This window comes from Anser anser (assembly GCF_964211835.1).
Source record: "Anser anser genome assembly, chromosome: 26".
NCBI lineage: Eukaryota > Metazoa > Chordata > Aves > Anseriformes > Anatidae > Anser > Anser anser.
In genome coordinates, this window is record NC_139747.1 from 965059 (window position 1) to 984555 (window position 19497).

General features: G+C 59.7%; 2 protein-coding genes and 1 long non-coding RNA gene across 6 annotated transcripts; 1 reads left to right on the forward strand and 2 right to left on the reverse strand.

The window, feature by feature from the left end:
• Positions 1 to 32: 32 nt before the first annotated feature.
• Positions 33 to 10736, reverse strand: DDHD2 (DDHD domain containing 2). The gene is made up of 17 exons (XM_083811987.1): positions 10367 to 10736; positions 9501 to 9691; positions 8590 to 8679; positions 8074 to 8194; positions 6941 to 7030; positions 5632 to 5767; positions 4826 to 5034; positions 4593 to 4663; positions 4320 to 4439; positions 4011 to 4106; positions 3403 to 3510; positions 3149 to 3304; positions 2969 to 3071; positions 2712 to 2894; positions 2006 to 2168; positions 1609 to 1727; positions 33 to 1378 (listed from the first exon to the last, which is right to left on the reverse strand). Exons 1-16 carry the CDS (start codon positions 10542 to 10544, stop codon positions 1637 to 1639), a joined length of 2106 nt encoding a protein of 701 aa, XP_083668113.1. The 5' UTR covers positions 10545 to 10736; the 3' UTR covers positions 33 to 1378; positions 1609 to 1636.
• Positions 8201 to 14538, forward strand: LOC310886850. Of its 2 annotated transcripts, none has more exons than XR_014575495.1 (3): positions 8201 to 8411; positions 9698 to 9938; positions 11276 to 14538. It is a non-coding gene; the product is annotated as an uncharacterized lncRNA (long non-coding RNA). The 2 variants fall into 2 exon arrangements; XR_014575496.1 differs by having other exon boundaries at positions 9698 to 9933.
• Positions 14539 to 14681: 143 nt separating this feature from the next.
• On the reverse strand, positions 14682 to 19440 carry BAG4 (BAG cochaperone 4). Of its 3 annotated transcripts, none has more exons than XM_083811992.1 (4): positions 19302 to 19440; positions 17857 to 18105; positions 17279 to 17515; positions 14682 to 16168 (listed from the first exon to the last, which is right to left on the reverse strand). In XM_083811992.1, the coding sequence occupies exons 1-4, from the start codon at positions 19353 to 19355 to the stop codon at positions 15665 to 15667; spliced, it is 1044 nt and encodes a 347-aa protein (XP_083668118.1). In that variant the 5' UTR covers positions 19356 to 19440; the 3' UTR covers positions 14682 to 15664. The 3 variants fall into 3 exon arrangements, with proteins under 3 accessions (XP_083668118.1, XP_083668119.1, XP_083668120.1); XM_083811993.1 differs by having other exon boundaries at positions 17857 to 18251; positions 19302 to 19433; XM_083811994.1 differs by lacking the exon at positions 19302 to 19440 and adding an exon at positions 18418 to 19176 and having other exon boundaries at positions 17857 to 18251.
• Between the last annotated feature and the right edge of the window lie 57 nt (positions 19441 to 19497).

Below are 19497 nucleotides of genomic sequence, written 5' to 3' on the forward strand. Positions count from 1 at the left end.
CGTAGTACAACAGAGGACAAACAAACTGAGGCTGTGGAAACAAGGCTTATTACCCCATGCAGGGCAAAAGTCAGGGGGAGGGAAGGTGGCTTGGCTCTTTCCAAGGGCTGTCCCATATTATCAAAGCAGCAGCCTTACACATCACCGAAACGTCTGCCTCTGCCCTGCTCTGGTGCTCCAGCTTCAGTGGAGGCAGTGAGTCAGCCTGGATGGTTTTGGTCACAAGGGGTGGATCACCTGGGGCTCTCCGGCCCCGCCGCCCTTGGAGCAGAGCTAACAGAGAACAGCAAGCTGCAGCCTGCGCTGCACGCAAAGCTGCTCTCGTTTCTTCAGTTTTGTGTATTTGCAAACAAAAACAACGACAGGAGCCTGGCTGGCATGAGATCCCTGTGGCCACCTTGAAAGCCACGCGGCAGGACAGCAGCACTGCCGGGTGCCCCTGCAAAGCACGGCAGGGAGCTGTCCCTCCAGGCCTCTGCGTTGCCTGGGGCAGCTGCTTTCCCCCAGCCTAGCTGTAGTTTGGATCTGGAGGTAAAACTTTCCTCATGCATGGTTATACCTAGCTGCTAGCTATGGTCCTGTGGGAAACGCACGCAGTGCTGGGGGGGGGGAACCCTTCGTGGGCTGGGAGCTGCGGGTGCTGAGCGGTCACTGCCGCCGTGCTACAGCAGGCAGGAGGTCACGTACTCACAGCCATGCCACTCTCGCCAGATGTTTATGGGGCAATCCCACCGGGCACGGCCCACGGGTGCACAAACAGCATCAGTGGCAAGGGGATGAGGACGGCTGGTCCACAAACGCCTGCCTGCTTACCTGATGCCCGTGCTCCTCGTCTGCACCGCCCCAAGGCTGCAGCGCGAGCCTAGTGCCCTGTGCTGCGGCAGGGAGAAAGGCAGCGCCTCATCCTTCTCCCAGGAGAAGTCAGCATCTCCTTCCCTCGGCAAGGCTGCTATAGCTCTCTCCGTGCTGCGTGTTTAAGGCTTTTATTTCTCAGGGTCGCAAGCTGTGAGTTGTGTCGCTAAGCCCGCAGCAGAGTTCAGGCCCTCCTATGTCAATTCCTAGCCCAGGCAACCGGTCTGCATCAGTGCTGCAAAGCTGGTGTGATAACCTACAGCGTGGGCAGACGGAGCTCAGGGCTGAGACGTGCTTATTGCACAGGGAGTCACAGTGCAAGTGCCGTGCGTTTGTGTGTGTGTGTTAGCAGAAGTGGTTTCCTTTAATTATTTTTTTTCACCCTACCCAAAATGGAGGAAAATCGTCCTTATCTCCAGGTAGCAGCAAGTACTGGGGAAGCAGCATGCGGGACACAGCAGCAGAGGAGAGAGGAAGGCAGAGAAGAAGTCTGGACTTTCCTGGTGAGTACTCCGTTGAATCATATCTAAAAAAGCAAACAGAACACAGGAATAAGCTCCTGGTGGCTGATGGTGCTTGTGTGCGGGGTAAGAGGTCTTTCCACCAAACATGCTGTCAGGACAAAGAGAAGCCCAACACAAATCTTTGCCTTGGATGCAGGGCTGTAGGTAAGGCACATCGTTCCCTCAGATGGACCATATGTCCTCTGAGGTCTCCCAGGAAATCTGGCAGAAGAGCACAGGCAAGGTGACTTACGTCAGGCGGCCAGAACAGCCCAGGTAGGTCATTGGCTTCCGGGCAGAGGCTGATCCAGTGTAATGCCTTGTGTCTGGTAGATCTCCTTCAGAACCAGCAGAACCGTGTCCTCTGACTCCCTGGAGGAGGGGGACGTGGGCATTAGAGGGGGACACTTCCCTCCGCTCTCAGGACATCCGTGATGGCTGTGGGGTAGGCGCAGCCTCTGCCAGTGCCACCCGTACCAGGCAAGAACGACGCCAGCCTCCTTCCCACCCACCCCCATCCTGCGTCGGTATCAGACAGCAGCGTACCTTGCTTACTCAGTTTAAGCTTTTCTTTTACATTGGCTTTAAAAATGACACTATTCGGCCGGTATCAGACAAATTTGAAGCTTGACAGCTATGCAGAAGCTTACCAATAGCAGAGGTGCCCTTGTAGTGCGAATAAATATTCGTTAAAGCTCTCGATTGGCTTCTCCTGTAGCACGTAGTCTATGCGATTCCCTCCGTTCAGCCTCCCCACGTTAATGGGGGAGGCCTCCTCCTTCGCTGCTGGGGGGGGCTCTTCTGGCTTTACATCTGGAGGAACGAAGAGGAGTGTGGTTCAGCCACGGGGCACCAGCACCCAGGAAAGTGCAGCCCAAAGCCGTGCCCTCCCTTGCCCCACGGACAGGAGGAGGGAGAGGCCAGCTCTCCCTCTGGACTCCTGCAGACGAGAGGCTGCTGACGTGCCCGGTGCCTCTCCCCCAGGGCGCTCTGACTCTTGGAGAACAGGACTGCAGGAGACAGCGAGAGGAGGGCAACGGCCTGGCAGTCCCACAAGGTGCTGTGGTGTGCCACGACTCCCAGGAGACCTTTCCTGACCAGCCAGCCTGCCAAGTGCACGGTAGAAGTGCCAAATTCATCTCCCCCTTCATCAGGCAGTAATGACAGAAGGTCACAGCATTTGCAGAGACTACCATGGGTGCAGCTTGAAGGCAAGCCCTTTGCTGAGTGCAGAAGACGGCAGCAGCACCCGGCTTTGACACCAGGATGGGTAACAGGCAGCCTGAAGGAGCCTCTCAGGGGGCTGGTGGCGATGCCGCATCCCTCGCCCCCCACCGCCCCGCGCACCCCACCAACCTGGCGGCGGACCTGTCTGCTTCTCCACGCTGGCCTCGGCCTCAGCCTCTGCCTCCACGTCGGTGCTCCCGGCCTCCACCGCTGGCAGCGGGGCGCGGGTGAAGGATTGCCAGGCCACCCGCAGGGACCCCAGCAGGTTGTTCTTCAGGTCCACGCTCATGCGCGTCAGCCCTTCTTTCAGCTCTGAAAGGCAGGGGCTCAGCATCAGGCCCGGGGCTGCAGCTGCGGCCGGCTGAGACGGCGGCCGTGCCCCTTACCTAGGTGCATCCTCTTCCTGCCTTTGTGGTGAGGCAGCAGCATGGGCTCAAACTCCACGTCCGGGACAATCATGGGCTCGATCCTGTACGCCACGGGGTCAAACTGTGCGGAGGAGGAGGGCAGTGAGCAGGGTGCACGCTGTGCCTCTCACACAGGAGGGCTCTGGCTCTTATACCTACAGGGTGGAAGATGTTGAAGAAGCCTTTGCAGGTGGGCAGGCTGTAGTTGGGGTTGATCCTCTTCACTCCTCGCACTGTGAGAAACATCCCAATGGGAGACCCGAAAGCAAAGAATATGGTGGGCTTGTAGATCAGCTGAGGGTAGTTCGCCGAGACCTAGGAGAGAGAGATTTGGGTTTGTTTCGTGAGACAGGCTCCATGCTGGTGCTGCCGACGCTTCGTTGCTCAAGGACGGTGACGGGCTCAGCAGTTACCTGTCCTAAGCCAATGTCCCGGTACTGGCAGTCCCTGCTGTCGCTTGTGCCATCGGGGCCAGTCTGCCCGCTGTGCCCGGGAGCTGCTGCGCTCCGCTCGCTGACGCCCTGCAGCAACACAAAGGGAACCCTGCAGGGGCAGATCCTGCAGCGAGTCCGCGCCACGGCCCCTGCGCAAGGGTGCGAGGCAGTGAGCTGCCGTCACCCCTACCCCTCCAGAACCAGGTCTGGCGGTGGTCAAGGTGAGAAACTCCTCCTGAGCACTTTCACTGTGTTTGAGGCAACGCTATCCTTCCCCAGCGCTGAGCACCGCTCTAGCGGGCGCCGCTTGCTTCGGTCTCTGCCACCACGGACACAGCATCCTGCTCTGGGGTCACCCTTCCTGGCTACGGGATAGAGACCCTGTGGGAGGGCAACATCCATAACACTAGCTCCAAAGGTGAGCCCCTGAAAGCTGTCTAAACAGGAATGGCCAGGAATGAGGCGTTCAGGCTGCTCAGGGACTGACACCTCGCGTCCTGCGTACCGCGATCGTAAGCGGTGACGCTGGTCCTTGTCTGAGCAAAGTGAGGTGGCCTGGATGAAGATAAGCCGCCCAGAAGACATACCTGCATCTCCTTCTTGGAGCTGATGTAATTGAGGATCTTCATTCTTGGTCCTAAGGGAATTCCCACTTCTTTAAGGTTTTCCTCTGTGCACAAGAACTAGAAAATAAGCAACACCGCTATTAGCCCAGGAGCAGAGCGGTGTCTGCAGTTATGTACTACTGTTCTCTATCATTCTGTTCCTGCCGCACTCCAAAGAGACGTTTCATGTGCAAGTGACTCAGTACCAGGAAGATTTCCCCGGGGGTAGGACTGGGAAGAAAAACAAAGGAGAAATACAAGAGATGGCAAAAAAAACCAAGAGCTTCTTACCAGTGCTTCCCTGTCCATTTTCTCCTTCTCAAAAACATCGCAGTATTCAGACAGCTCCAGCTTCTTCAGAATTTCTTTTAATTCTTCAACGCCTGTGTTGCTTGAAGCTGTCCTGGAGCCCTGTGAAGAGAGCCATCAGGGACTGTGCTTTCTGCTCACTTATTTTCTTTCTGTGCATTTTGGACCTTCTCCTCCTTCCCCCACCCCAGCACAGCTCCCCACGCGGGTGCTGCGGGAATGCCCTGGCTCCCTGCTCAGCCAGCGAGCTCGTACCTCTCTGCTCTGCTCGTCCTCCTCGGGAGCAGCCTTCTGGTTCGTCAGGAGATCAAACAGGATTAGTGACCCTAGAAACGAAGCACAGATGGATAGAGCATCAGCATCTCCTCAGGGAAAAACCCCGAGCCATCTCCCTTCTGGGCTGGAAAGACCGGTGCCCTCCCTGCTCCCACGCTACGGGGACACCGTGGTGACAGCCGCTTCCCTGGGACCGCAGGGAAGTTCCTTACCCAAGCTGTGACCCGCGATGGAGACCCCCCCTTTGAAGTGTGGGTTCCTCTGCAGGAAGAGCTGGTACAGGCGGTTCATTTCGGACGCCACCGTATCCACAATGGTCTGGCAATAGGTGGAGCTGTTGTAGAAGAAAACGTCCAGGATGGTGTCGTTTATGAAGTGACGCAGGCGATTGATGCTTGGCAGAGTGATTCGCTCCAGGTCCCTGCAGGGGCCAAAAAGAGGAGAGGAAACTGCTGTTAGAGGTGCCCATGAACCCTAACACATTTCTAAGGCAAAACTTAAGTTGAGGGAAGGACTGCCACCGTCTCAAAGGATGTGCTGTTGTAATCCAGGTTCTTTAGCAGAGACTAAATCTGGAGCACAGCCTCTGCTCTCACAGAGCACCCAGGAACCTCTCTAGGCAGGAGTGTAAGAGCCTGTCCTTCCTTCCCCAGGAACCCAACCTGCTTTCTCCCCCTCCTAGGGCACTGCAGAGCGATGTGTAAGTGCTGAAACGGGGTATTCCGTTTCCAGAGGTCCTGTTTAATTAGATGTGGATGCCCGTGGTCCCTTCTAATCTTAGCTAAGAAAAGGCAGAAGCTTCTTCCCTCCGGCTGCGTGCTGATCAGATCAGACACCTGCTGTGCTCTGCAAAGCAGGGCTGGGCAGAGGGGTGCGGGGTGTGCACGGGGTGCTCCCCGTCTGTCCTGGTCACCCGTGCACACTCACAGCCCCGGACACTCATGGCTTTCCCTTCGTCTCCAGCGGTTGCTACAAAAAGCAGCATTTACGTGGGAGGAGGCTGGCTGCGGACACTTACACGTCCACCCCGGTGGAGTGGAGGGAGCTGTGCCAGTTCACGGGCAGGAACTCCACGCGGCCGATCTGCTCCTGCTCCTGGGCTTTCTTGAAGTGTGCCTGCAGCATGCTCAGGGAAACGTTCCTGAAGTCGTTCACTGGAAAAAAACGTGAACTCTTATCAAGAGCAGCAGGGCTATAGGGCAAGCCTGCTGCATCAACAACACTTAATAAGATAAAAGAAAAGATCATTACCAGGGGAAATCCCACCAGGGTCTTTAAGCTGCTGCTGCTACCCTAAGACCTTGAATCTTTAACTACAAGATCAAGGGAAGGCTCCATGTCCTTACATGTGTGTTTACTGGATTTTGCTGCCCCATCTGTAACAAGCCTCCTTTCCACGTGTGCAGGGCTTTAACGTGGCAGTCAAAATAAGGAAGGTACTTTTAAAGAATTTAGAAGAAAAAAGAAACCATTGTGAAGATGCATACGTTAGAAGGAGAATCCTAAGGGAGGAGATGAACTTGAAATTACTGTTTTGAGGAGGGTGAGAGGCTGATTTCCCTGATTTCCAATGAGCAGCCTTGGAAATAGTTTCATTGGATGAACTTATAGAAGAACAGACTGCATTAAAGACAGCCTGCTATGAAAAATCCCAGCTCCCTTGAGTTCTACAAGTTAAGTGATGTTGGGCTTCCAGGCAGTTTTGGTGACGACCTCTCATCAGAACCGAAGGTCTCCACAACTACTAAGAAACAGGTCAGACTGGAGTTCATTCTGCTTAGAGTCCTGTCTCCGGTACTGATCAGTGGTGGATGTGTAGAGGAGTGCATGACAACAGCAGCCAACAACTTCCTCTCACACTCCCCTAGCCTCCAGGGATTTGCACTTCAGGGATTTCCTGAGCCGGAAGCAGCGTCCCTGGGTTTCTGTCCAAAATCATGCCAGAGGCTGCCGGGTTGGTGTTACACCCAGCGAGATTAACCTGGAGCAATAGACTGAGCAGGTTACTAATTAGTTTAGCAGGTTTAGACAGTTGGAAAATCTGTATCCAGTTTGGGAAGCTCACTATTCTGAGCAGCAGCAGAATGCAATGATGAAAAGTGGTTGCCCAAACCTTTCCAGATGGTAGGATTTAATGGATTAGCAAGCATTGTATTCGCACTCCCCATTGCAGTCTGCAAATTCAGCTGTGCAGCTTGCCAAGACGAGCGTCAGGATGGTATGAATGCGCTTTGACAGCGTTTCCCACTGTCCGTGCAGAGGAGGGTTTACTCGCTCTGCTAAACGCAGCGTATGGAAAGAGCTGCCCGGCCTGGCTCGCCACCTACCACACTGGACAATGCTTCTGAACCGAATGTCGCACGCTGGGCCGATGCCGTGCACGACGAACACCAGGTGATCGATTTGCAGAGGTTCTCCTGCGGATAAAAAGAAGAGGTCAGAACACAGACCCTGCCAGGGACCACCACTGAAGGAGGAACCGACCCAGTGAAACCACGTGCTCCGCAGGACAGTGCCAGCCTCCCATCCTCATCTCAGTCCAGGTGAAAAAAAAAAAAAAAAAAAAAGTGAGTTGGTGCCCCGAGTCTGTACCTTAAGGCAGTGGCACTTCTCGAGTTTCTGACCTGCTTGTCCTGCTGAGTTCTGTCCTGCTGAATTCACCTTCCCACCTGGGATGGGTCCAGATCGAGGGGACAGCGCAGGAAGGTGAGGTGGCTCGAGGAGCTTCACCCATGCTGTCACTGTCCACGTTTGGCACAGGGAGAGGGCACGACCCAGAGGACTTGTTGCAGCTGCCCTGTGCACAGCCTCGAGTCACCCAGCCCGAGCACGGCCGAGGCTCAGCGCTCCGGCAGGAGCTGCCTCTCTCAAGCAGGCAGCAGGAGCAGTTGCATTTTGGTCCCGACTTCCCACACACTGTAGTTTGCATAAGTGCTTTCCCAAAGGCATATGCGCATGGAAAACAAAGGCGTTAGATGGGAAAAAATGCCCGTCCTCACCAACAGGACAAGTCATGCAGCCTGACGGCAGCTCAGAGCTGATCCGCGGCTGCAGAGATGGGGAGAGCACAGGAGACAGATGCCAGCACGGAAGGCTGAGTGGTAAGCTCCGGTGTCCCCAGCACGGAAGGAAACTCCCTTCCTTTAAGAACACACATGCCAAAACCTCAGGAGTAATTTCAGGCACCCTGGCGCTCTCAGCAGCTCTGGTTTCAGAGCGCAGGCGCTGGAAGCACCTCTCTTCCCACGTGCCTGCCTCCTCTCTGCACCGATGTGCACTGGGGGCTCTCTGGCACTACGAAGGTTTCTGAAAACCTTTCATTTCCGTTTGGCACAAAACTTTTAGACGTGCCCTTCATGGATAAGGACTATGGATGCTTCTGACGGTCTTTTTGAGAAACTGTGTGGAGAACAGACTCTCTAGCTTTGGTTGGGCCTAAGGGAGGGAGAAGCAAGCTCACCATTGGGGATCTCAACGGCGATGTTTTCTACTCCTCTCTTCACGGTCCGAGGTCGACCTTGTTCTGTAGGAGTTGAGCCCCAGTCATCAGAGGTGGCAACCGGATGGTAGTGCACCATCAGCTGTAAACAACACGAGCCTGTCATTAAGCTGCAGCGCACGCTGTGGTTAAGCAGAGGAGACGTTTCGCTACAACGGCTGATACGTGAGGTATGGAGAGGCTCCAGACCATGCTGTTGTAACCGAGCTGCTACGAGCCCTTTGCACGGAGTGAAAGGTGCTTGGAGAGAAACGCTACAGTGTGAAACACCGCCGGCACCGCCCTCGGCTCTACAGCAGGTAGGAGAGGGGAATGGCATTTAGACAAAACTGATTTCTAGGCAGAGGTGGTTAAAAGAAACCGCGTAAAAGCAGAATGTAGACAGGCTCTCAAGAGAACTAAAGGGAGGCACGTGATGGCTTTCCCCCATCACTGAGGAATGTCCTTGCCAGCCCACAGAGAGATCACTCTCCTCACCTTTGGGTTGTGCAAGATGATGATCTCCCTGCTAGGGGACTCCAGTTTCTTCTTCCACTCATCCAGGGTTACAGCAATCATGTAAGCTTCCTGAGGAAAAGAATGCCCCCGTGAGTCAGCTGAAGGTATGCCCACAAATATTCAACCACTTGAGACGTTTCCCATCCATTTTAAGGCATCACTTTGTGAAAGAGGAATAGAAATCAGCTCGGTCAAATTGGGGAAGCAGCAGGATTATCTAAATATCACCTCCTAGGAAGTTTCTAAAACGCCCCCATTTCAATGGCAGCAACAGACTTCCCCATCAGAATCAATTCAGAACTGCGTTTTTGGCACATCAGGATACCGATGATTGTGAATAAGTGCATGTGTCTGCAAAGAAAAGCCCCCAGCCACTAACAGTATAGACCAGCGGGAGTGTAACACTACACAGCATTCGGCGGGTCCCTGTAACGATAAATACTCTTACAACTCCTTCGGGTTTGGGTTTGGTGAAACTATGAGCGTGGTGAGGATGATTCTCACAGGGAGAATCAAACTGCAGGAGTTGTAACAGGCAGGGTCAGGAGAAAAAAAAAAGAACAAAGATGCTAGGGAGAGGCTGCAAGCAAGGCCCGGGCTGCATGGCTCGCGGAGAACAACCGGGCTCTTGAGGAGAAAGATGCAGGATGCTGCTGGGGGGGGGCAGGAGGAAGGGGAGGCCGCCTAGCTCCAGCAGGCTGGAAGGGAGACAGTGGCAGTATTTACAGTTATGTTAATCAGATGTGAAAATGTCATGCCAAAGCCTCTTTTGAGTTCATGTCCTCAGGCGTGCCTGCGGTGCCAGTAGCCCCATATGGAGTTTGGGATGTCAGGGCCAGCGTTTGACAATTAGAGGGCAAGATGGATGCTATCAGGCAAGGCGTGTTTACCTCCAGCTCCTCACTGAAGGTCTCCGAGTAGGGAATGTACTTGTTGTCCTTGTCTCCCTTGTAAAACCAGGTGCAGCGACGCACCTCGGAGACCTCCTCCTCCCAGTACACTGCGACGCGCTGCCTCTGCTTCAGGTGAACGTCGTACCTACCCCCCGACGTCGGGACAACCACGTCTTCTTTCTCTCTTCCTGCAGGAACCAAAGCCCGAAATTACTCACGAGAGGACCACAGAGGCACGCTACCAGAAAGCTGTGCACTGCGCACCATCGGAGGGCTGAGACCGGAGCACCTTCCGCGGGCAGCACACGAACACCGCGAACGAGCAGCGGGGACAAACACCCGTGTTCTCTGCACTCGAGCACTGAGAACGGTGTCGGGGAGCATCCGAGGAGGGAGATGCCCCAGGTCAGACCTCCCCCAGAGGCAGAAGGTGAGGTGAGAGCACTGAGCTGCCGGCGGCCGCTCGCAGCACGAGGCCTTGGCCCAAGTGGGGCCAGGCACCGCCGCGTGTCCGTGTGAGGCGGCACACGTCCGCGCGGGAGGCATCTCCCCGGTGACATTCGTGCTGGCCGCCCCCACGGGAAGGGCCTTCGCGCTGTGATTATAAATAACTTCGAGCACGTGCCCACCGAACGAGGTCGGAGCACGCGATGCGCCCAGCCGGCCCCGGCTGCTGACGCGCTCCCAGCCCGAGGTGGAGGCGTGCTGCCAGCGCAGTCCCCGCCGGCAGTTCCCCCGGGGCAGCGCTGCGTCCCCGGCGGCAGCCTCGGGCTCCCCCCCGCCGCCCTCCCGGGAGCCGGGCCGGGGCCGGGGCCGGCTGGAGCCCGGCGGCTCGGAGCAGAGCGGCGGAGCCCCCCCCGTACCTGCGCCGTGCGCCTCCTCCAGCCTCGCCGAGTCCTGCGCGCTGAAGGGCACCCAGCGCTCCCGGGGCTCGCCGGCCTTGCGGTAGAACCAGTGCGGGGCCACCGCCTCGTAGCGGGGCTCGGCGGGGCCGGGGGCCGGCGGCGGCGGCTGCTCCGGGGGCTGCTCCCGGCCGGCCATGGGCGGCGCTGGAACCGGGCGCCGGGTGCCGCGGCGGAACCGGGAACCGGGCGCCGGGCTCGGCTCGGCCGCGCGTCTACGGGGCCGAAGGGCGCGGGCCGGGCCCGGCTGCTGTCGCCCCCCGCCGCCCCCGTTACCGAGGCGGCTCCTCCGGCGGCGCAGGCCCGGCCCGGCCCCGCTCCCGGCCCGGCCCAGCCCGGGGCGGCGCTCCCCGGCCGGCCCCGCCCGCCGCGGCGCTGCCGGGCCCCCGGGACGGGGCTGGGGCCGGGGTCGGCCCCACAAAGGCGGCCCCCCCTTCCCCCGGCTCAGCGGGCCCGGCCCCACCGCAGCCCGGTACCCGGTACCCGGTGGGCCCTGCGCTGCGGTACCGGGCCTGTGCGGGGCCCCCCTGCCCCGCGGGACCAGCTCACGGGAACCCCGCGTAGTGGCGGGGGGTGCGGGTGTGAGGGGCACGGGGAAAGGGGCTCGGTGCCTGGGGAGAGGTTTGGTCGGTGCCCGGGGAGAGGCTCGGTTCCTACAGAGCCCAGCCTCACGGAGCACAGAACGACGCTTGGGGTTGGACCCCGCAGTGGGGTGGGTGCTGTGGGATCAGGCCAGGAACGGCCGTCGTGGGTACCGGGACATCGGTGCTCACCGGGACATCGGTGCTCAGCTCCAGCACGGCCCCTTACCGGGAGCACGGGGCAGCCGCAAGTGCCGAAACCCTCAGACCCTCGTTTTTCCATCCGCAGAGCAAATGGCTGCAAGCGTCGCCCGTGCAGCCGCTCCTCCGCAGGCCAGCGCCAGCTGGGCGCCCACGGGGCGCTGCTGCCCGACTGCTGCAGCGAGCCCAGCCCGTCGGGGAGCAGCCTGGGCCCTGCTCCGAGGGGGACGGAAGGCACCGGGAACCCCGCGGGTACGTCAGCAGGAGCTTTCTGCAGGCTGCGGCACCGCAGGTGCGCCCTGATCCCGTCACTGCCCCCCGCTCAGCAGGGCTTCAGGGAAAACAAGCCAACCCCATCTGTCCGAGGGGCACGCGAGCTGCTGCTCGGCTGGAAGCGTAATCCGGAGTCGCGTCTTCTCACAGACCTGCTCAAATAACCAGCCCTGCCGAAATGACAACCTGCCATTTCAGCCCGCTTTCCAATTTTATTTCATGTGATTTTAAATAGGGGCTTACATAATCCCCTGCCAAGTCCTTCCCATATGCGGGGACTTAAACTCCGGAAGAGGAGTGAAGGAATTTGTTACCTTGATGGGTTCGGCACCAAAACACCAAAAATGAAAAACACCTCCCCCCCTCCAGACTTTGTCTGCTCGTATGCCACGCACATACCTACGTTTTTTCTTATGAGTAGATAAAGTTATCATTCCTACCACGTCTCCGCAGCAGGAAACCTTTGCACCAGTCCACAGAGCACTGGTGATACAGCAGCTGCGTGTTCAGTTTTTTCTCCTCTCCTAGCTGACTGCATTGCAGTGTTCGAGAGGTTGCAAGATAACCAGGATCGCTCCACGTGCCTCCTTGCACAGGTGGAACTGACCTACCTCTTCTGGCTGGCAACCACCAGGGGAGAGACGTGAGTAGGAGAGCAAACAGGATGCAGTAAACAAAGCAGCTTTGTTATTGATGCAAATCTGGCTGCTGGAAGTGAAACCAACATAGAAAACAAAGTTCCAGCCAGCTCCAGGGATTCCAGGCTGACTGCATCTGGCTGATAGCTTCTCCCCTGCACGAACCTTCAGGTGGTGACTTGCTGCAGCGCTTCTGCCGGTGACGCCGTGTCCTCCAGAACGCGGCAGCGCTGACACATCAGCCGCCTGTCTGTGGCCACGTTACTCAAGTGACAGTGGCAAAGCGAGCTGTGAAAGCTCATCGCTAGCGGGGGGAGACCTCCCTAGGGCTGGCGGCCACGTTTGGCCTATAACAAGGACGTGTTCTGGGTTAAGGTGAGGCTTCAGTTCTGCCCGCTCCTCTCGGTATGTTTTGTAGGGGCTGATTGAGCAACGCGGGGGCAGACCCTGCTATTAGGGGCTGGGTGGAGGAAGGCTGCGGGCACCCTCGCAGCCGTGGCAGCTGTCTGTGCTGTACGAGGCACCGGTCCAAGGACTGAGTGATTTCACTTTCTTTCCTCTGCCGAAGCGTGACTTACACACACCGCCTCTTGCGAGAACAAATTCCAGACCGTGGCTGGATCCTGCTCGAAGGGAATCCAAACCTTTGTTTCGACATCCACGCCAATGAAATAGAAAACGAATGTGGTAACGGGGAGAAACGAGCTCTTTGGAAACTCCTTGGAGAGCACTGGCACTGTGCGGCCTTGGCCTGGACGTGGAGCCGAACGTGGGAGGGCAGAAGCGAGAAGCAGCAGGGTGAGGTGGCCACGCTGAAGCATGAAGCCAGAGGGGCTGCTGCGTCCCGCACCGGGGGCAGCCTTCGTTAGGGCCGGCTCCGCTCCCTTCCAGCAGACACGGTTGTTTTCTCCCCTCCGTAATGCCCCGAGCAGGAAGGGAAGAGGCAGCAGAGGCTGTTCTTCATCGTCCTGCCCTCCCACCTGCACCGCTCGTGCTCTCCTTCCAAGCTTTCCTCCCTGCGGGAGAGCAGGGCTCTGCTGCAGCCCTTGCCTGAAGCAGCGTGCGGTACGGTGCTGCCCGCCCGCTGCGAGCGCGGCAGCTCGGCCTGCTCCGCCAGCTCGCCCGGTGGCTCACCCATGTGTCCTCAATTGCCAGGAAAGCTCCGTGGGCTGTGCTGGGGAGGGATTTCCAAAAACTTCTGACCTTTGCTCAGGGGATCTGCTCTTCCTACAGCTATCCACCTCGACGCACAGTAGCGTACTTGAGCTGCTGACGATGACTGAAGGCGAGCAAGCTGCTGCAGAGCATCAGCAAGGGGCAGCCTTTGGGGCTGTCGGTGATGTGCAACCACTTCTTGGAGGCAAACCCTCATCCCCCCTGCTGCAGAGCACTTCTGTGTCAGCCTCCCACCTCGCCACCTTGCAGGCTGGGCCTCTCGGTCCAAGTTCTGCCGTAAATCTTACTGTTAGGGCGGGGTGGGAAGGGAACTCGCCTCCGTGCAGCCTCTGGTTGGCCACCTCTGATCTAATAACTCCGGGACGCCGGGTGACGATGTTGTTGCCCCTGTTCCCTTTTAGAAAACTATAAATAAAGTTACTGCTGTATCAAGCTAATTCAGCGAGCCTGCAGCAGGCTCTTGGGAAAGACTTTGGGCCATCAGAGGCAGCGTTTAACAAGACTTTCAGCCATAAGATGGAACGATAAGGGTAATGACACCGCAGTGCTGCTCTTCGTTCCTCTGGGGGTTGTGCGGAAATCATCCCTACCACAAATAATCTCACAAAAAGAATCACCCACCGAAAGCACAGATTAATGCCTGGAGAAGCTGCAGACACTGCTGGCTTTAGCAGGGAAGAAGGGGGGCGTTCACTGGGGCTGGGCCCTTGCTTTCTGCGTGCAGCCGCCAGCCAGCACCCCGTCCTCGGTGCCGCCACAGGGCATCACTCTGCTGATCGTGGTCTGCTTTCTCTCCCCGCAGAGCCACCGATCCTCCCGGTTCACGATGAAGCACAGATGGCTTGGCCTGGCTGCCCTCTGCCTGACAAGAGGACGGAACAAAATAGCCGCCAGGCATTTACCAGTCCCAGGACATTCGGCTTTTTCCTGGCTTACCTCCGACCGGGCCATTTTTGTGGGCTGACCACCACACGTGATCCCAGACGCATCCAAAGAGCTGCAAAGGTCAGTCCCGTGCGCGCAGCCCGCTCCGTCACTGACGTGGCATCTGCCGGGCTCCTTGGGGACAGCAGCTGGCCGCCAGCCTGCGGAGCACAAGGCTGGGGCTCCTGGCTTCAGGCAGGCTGAGTTCCCTTCCAGATCCCTTCCGAAACACGGCCACCACCCCTGGAGCAAGGCGAGGGCTCCTGGAGCCTCTGCTTGGGAGCGGATGGGGGCCCCCTAACCCCAACACCCCCCTAAACAAGCACCCTCGGTGCTGCTGATGAGCTGCGTTCATCCCTAACCTTCAGCTGCTGAGACAAGCCGACCGGTATTTTGGTCGTAGGCAGGTCTCAGTTATGCAACCGTGCACACGACTTCCCTTTAAAAGAAGAGACTTTAAGAGATCTTAATTACAAAACAACGTTTAAAAGTTGTCAGGGTTTATTATCTCGTTACACGCAGTAATGATTCACTTAACGTGGTGTAACCGGAAGGTTAGTGGTAGGCTGAGCTCCTCCCTTCCCTCCGTACTGAACGGTGCCACGGAGCAGGGGGTTTGCAGTGGAATACAGAACTCGCAGTACGTGAAAGGACGTTACGATTAAAAAGTGGATTTTTACCCGAGTGACCTGAAAAGCATTCCTACGCATCCCTCTGTCCAGGGCTGCCCCGCTACGACGCTTCTTCTGACCGTGCCCGTCTTTTCCAGCTGCAGAACGCAGAGGGCTCCGGGTTGTGTTCCCGCAGCCACGCAAGACATCGCGGAACAGCTCTGCACGGCAGCAGTAACGGCGTGACGCGACGTTCGCTTGTGCTGCTGCGCTGACCGGGCTGCCAGCAGGGTCACGCCCTGCAGCACGGCGCTGTGGCTGCTTGAGTGCACTAAAAACAAGCAGAACCCCCGACGACACGCACCAGCTTTTATGGCAAGGAATCTGAAGCTGAAAGTACACGCAGTGATTGACAAGCCCGGGGTCTCGGTTCATGGCTGCGTGTTGCAATGCCTTTGTGACAAAACCGGACAGGTATTCCAGCTGTCTCCAGAGCTGTGGCTCCAGGAGGTACCTATGGATGGGCCTGGCTTGGGGAACTTTGTGCAGTGATTTTCTTCTTGTTAAGAGGACGCAGACCCGCCAGGGTCCTGTGCAGTGGTAAGTACCCCAGGTGGTGCTGCTTTTCCAAAGCCTGGAACAAACAATTTATTTTGCTGCTTCCATCTTCTCTTGATTTGTCCATTGCCAAGTTATCTAGTGGGGCTGGGCTTTTCTGTGGTTTTGTTTTGTTTTTTAAATCAGGGCTTATTGCTTTTCATTGTCAATAGTGCTTAGCAGAAAGAGCTGACATTTAGCAGAACTAAAACTCTTTGGAACCTCAACAACAGGCTGCGTGTTGTGGCTGACAGGCTTTCACAATCCCTTTCTTTCCAGTATTTCCAGAATGGCCTGAATTCTGTGGACAGCTTCTTTCCTGGCCTGCCGAACGCTGTCCTGGCCACCAGTCTCAATGGAATCCAGTTCTAACAGCAGCTTGGTCAACATTTCCTCCAGAAGCCGGTAGGATTTATCTGTCTTTTTCCCTACAAACTCATCCACCTCTTGTTCCAGCTGTACAGCCGCCCTGGTAATGTGCAGGATTCTCTGAATCTCTGGCTGGGTGGCTGCAGCGTTCGCTGCAGCCTGGTCACCGGCTCTGAAGCCTGCCTCCTGGTTCCCAGCCAAAAGCTTCCGAGTCGCAGTGTCGTACATCTGGGGCTGTGCGCTGTACTGCACCTTGGGGTTTGAGAGGGACGGCTTGGCGCTGAGTGGAGGGGGGGCCTTGTGGTCAGTCGCTGTCCCAGGCTGCTGGTGATTGACGTCGGAGCAGTAGTTGTGTTGGTTTGCACTTGGCTCGGGTTTGTCATAAGCAGTTTCCTACAACCAGAGGGGGAAATAAATAAATTTAAGAAAATCTTTAGGCATATTTCCCTTAATGCCAGGTTTTTGGTCTCTCACCTTGTTCTAGAAAGGCAGGCAAGCGTGCCCGAGGGGGTGGAAGCAGGCCCACTGCGACTGCTGTGAGGCGAGCCCGCCTAGGGCAGGGCAGAACTGCGGGGCGTTACCGGGGGCCCAGGCAGCGTCACACTGCCACACGCGTGATGGCACACACCACACCACGCCACGTCCCGGCAGCCTGGCACCCCGGGTCCTGCCGTGCACGCCGCCTGCCACCAGCACGAGTCCCATAAAGGAGCACGGGGACCGTGGTCCAGCCCCCGGCCCGCACAGAGCAGGTCCCCTGGCAGGAGGAAGGCACGCGCCCGGAAGGAGCGGGGTGAGTCACTGAGCTCTCGTTACACCCAGAGAGGGTGAACGCCGAACGGACGTCAGCAAGGTCCCACCTGCACATACCGGAGAAGATTCTTCTCTCCGGGTAGCGCAGCGCTGAACTGTTCCCAAACGCCAGCAGCCCCGATCCCCCACAGGGCTGCTGCCGCGCGTGCCAGCCTCTGGGAAGTCACTTCACTCTTGGTCAAACCCAGAGCCATCGGAGGTGACAGACCCCGCCAGCTGCATCGTTTCCGTGTGTGTTCTGCTCCAACGATTTCTTAGCAGAGGATGACTGTGCCCCCCACCCCCAAGAAAAACACTTGCAGAGGGACGCTGGAGCCTGCAAACTGACCCAGAGGGTAGCCCCCACTCTTCGCCGGCTGTTAGCTGCGTCTGACACCGTTAGCTGCGCCAGAGAGGAGTGTGAGATGAGATCCGACCCATTTCAAGACCTGCCCCCAGAGACCTGCTATCCTCAGTACTTTCTGGAATTACAGCCCTGGACTTTGATACACGAACAGGAGATCGTGCCGGCAGCACTCAGGAGAACTGCTGCTTTGTTTCTACCTTCGCTTCTACGCAGAAGCCAGCTGTGCTTGGAGAAACGCTCATCCCGGGAGGCAGGGGCAGGTTTTGGGGCAGGCAGCAGGACCTGAGGGGTCCGACCCCAACCGGGACCCGGCGCGAGCGGCGCGATCGAAGCATCACCCGTACCTTGGAGTCCCGGGCGGGCGGGTAGGACGCGGCCCCGCTGCCGCTCCAGGCAGGGTGCGGGTCGGTGACAAAGGGGCTCCCGTGCGCCGAGGCCGCGGGCCAGGCGTACCGCGGCTGCACCCCGTAGACGGCGGAGGGAGCCCAGGCGTCCTCCTGGGGCCTGGGCTGCGGCCCCTGCGGGGCGGCCCCGAGGTGGTTGTCTCCGTACGGGTACTGCGGGACGGGCATCCCCGGGGTCTGCGGGAGGAGGGGGACAGGCGTTACCCCGAGTCGCTCCCGCTGCCAGCGGCCGCGTTCTCAGCCCCACCGCACCTCTGGTGAGCCGCAGCGTCGGGATTGCCACCTGCTTTCTGCTCTACAGCCCCCAGGCGTGGGGTGAGTGGGGGAAGGGGGGGCTACAGGTTCTTATAGGGACGAGCGGGGCGAGCGGCTGAGGACATAAAAGCCACTTAGGACCCAAAGTCCCATCAGAGGGGCTGCTGGGGGCCTTCCCTTCCCTCCGCCGGCGCCCCACAAGACTTCTCGCCCACCACGCACGACCCAAGCACTCGAAGCCGCGGTCAGGGCTGCGCTCTTACCTGCGGGGGGGAGTACCCGGGGACCTGCTGCCGCCGGAGCGAGGACCCTTCCAGGCAGTCCGGCGTGCCGTAGCCCCAGGGAGGAGCAGGTGACGGAGGCCGGTACATGCCCGTGGTCTCCGCGGGGTAGGGGCTGCGGGGGGGCCCGGAGGAGTAGTAACCTCGAGTCTGCGGCAGGCCGGTGTAGTGCGGGGCGGCCGGAGGGTACGGGGCGCTGTAGGCTCCGTTCGTGTAGGGAGAATCCATGCCCTGGGAAGGAGGAGAGGGGAGAAGCAGAGCAAAGCTTGGCTGAAGCGCAGCAAGGAGCTGCCGGGAGGCTCAGCCAAGTCAGGTCAGCCCGCGACTGAAACCGGTGGGTGAAAAACACCCCAGGGAAGTTCGTTTCCTCTTCCAGCCTGCAAACAGAAACGCCGTGAGACGACCAGATCTACCAGTTCCGGAGCCCGAGGAGCCGGGCACGCGGGCGGCGGGGCCGCAGTCACCGCCGCGCCCGCGGGCAGTCCGCCGTGCGGATGCCGGTACCGGGGGGGCCGCGTGCCCGCAGCGTTCGCCCCAACTCACCGGGGCTCCTGCGAGCCGTCGGCGGGCGCCCGGGGCGAGCTGCCCGCTAGGCAGAGGCAGCCGCCCGGCGGGGGCTCGGCAGCTCCCCGGCGGCCCCGGGTGACAACGTCCTGCCCGCGAGCCGTTCCGCGGAGGAGCGGCCGCGTCCCCCGCTCCCGCCGGGACGACGGAGCTGGCTCGGGGCCGCCCGTGCCGCGGGAGCAGCGCAAAGCGCAGCCCTCGGGGAAGGAAGCGGCCCCGGTGGAAGCCGTTGGGGGCCCGGCGCGGGGGGGGGGTCCCGGTGGGACGGGAGAGCGGGGCTCGGCCAGGCGGGCCCGGGGAGCGGAGCTGCAGGGGAGATCGTAACGGAGGCACGGCGGGAGCCTCGGGACCCGGGCAGCGGGGCACGGCCCGGTACCGGGGGGCACGGCCCGGTACCGGGGGCCACGGCCCGGTAACGGGGGCACGGCCCGGTAAGGCTCTGATTCCCCACCGGGCATGCCGGAGGCGGCGGGTGGCTCCTCCTGCGCGGAGCTGACCCCGGCCGTGCCCCGTTCCGCCCCGTTCCTTCCCGGGACAGCCGCCGTGAGCTCGGCCCGGTGGCGCTGAGCCCCGCGGGGACCCCCAGCAGCGCCGCAGCGGGGCCGGGGGCGGCCGTGGGGGCCCGTCCGCGCCGTGCCCCCGGGGCGGGTCCCGGGTCCCGCGGGGCCCTTGGGGCTGGCGCCGCCCCGGCACCGCCCGGCCCGGCACCGAGCACCGGCGGCGCCCCGGGGACAGCGGGCACCGGGACAGGACGGGACCCCCCAGCCTCCCCCGGCCCCCCCCGCCCCCCCCGGCCCGGGACCCCCCACCCCGGCCCCCGGCCCGGCCCCGCCCCCCCGGTGCCGGCCCCGCCCCCCCCGTACCTGCCCCGCCGGCGGCCCCGGGGCCCAGGGCGCGGCGCTACCTCGGGGCTCCATGTCCGCCGCCCGGCCCCGCCCCGCCCCGCGGCTCAGCCAATGGGCGGCGGCGCCCCCGCGGCTCAGCCAATGGGCGGCGGCGCCCCCGCGGCTCAGCCAATGGGCGGCCTCCCCGCGCGCACGGCCGGCGCGGCTCTCTTAA

Bases quoted from the DNA above. Each gene is read 5' to 3' on its own strand.
- DDHD2 (XM_083811987.1), bottom strand. From the start codon at position 10,544: ATGGCCGGCCGGGAGCAGCCCCCGGAGCAGCCGCCGCCGCCGGCCCCC. The intron at 5,035-5,631 runs GTAAGTGTCCGC...TGGCCCCTGCAG, and splicing joins CACTCCACCGGGGTGGACGT to GGACCTGGAGCGAATCACTC. The intron at 4,440-4,592 runs GTACGAGCTCGC...CTCTCTTCACAG, and splicing joins AGGACGAGCAGAGCAGAGAG to GGCTCCAGGACAGCTTCAAG.
- BAG4 (XM_083811992.1), bottom strand. From the start codon at position 19,355: ATGGAGCCCCGAGGTAGCGCCGCGCCCTGGGCCCCGGGGCCGCCGGCG. The intron at 18,106-19,301 runs GTACGGGGGGGG...CCTCCTTCCCAG, and splicing joins CGGGGCCGCCGGCGGGGCAG to GGCATGGATTCTCCCTACAC. The intron at 17,516-17,856 runs GTAAGAGCGCAG...CTCCTCCCGCAG, and splicing joins CCGGGTACTCCCCCCCGCAG to ACCCCGGGGATGCCCGTCCC.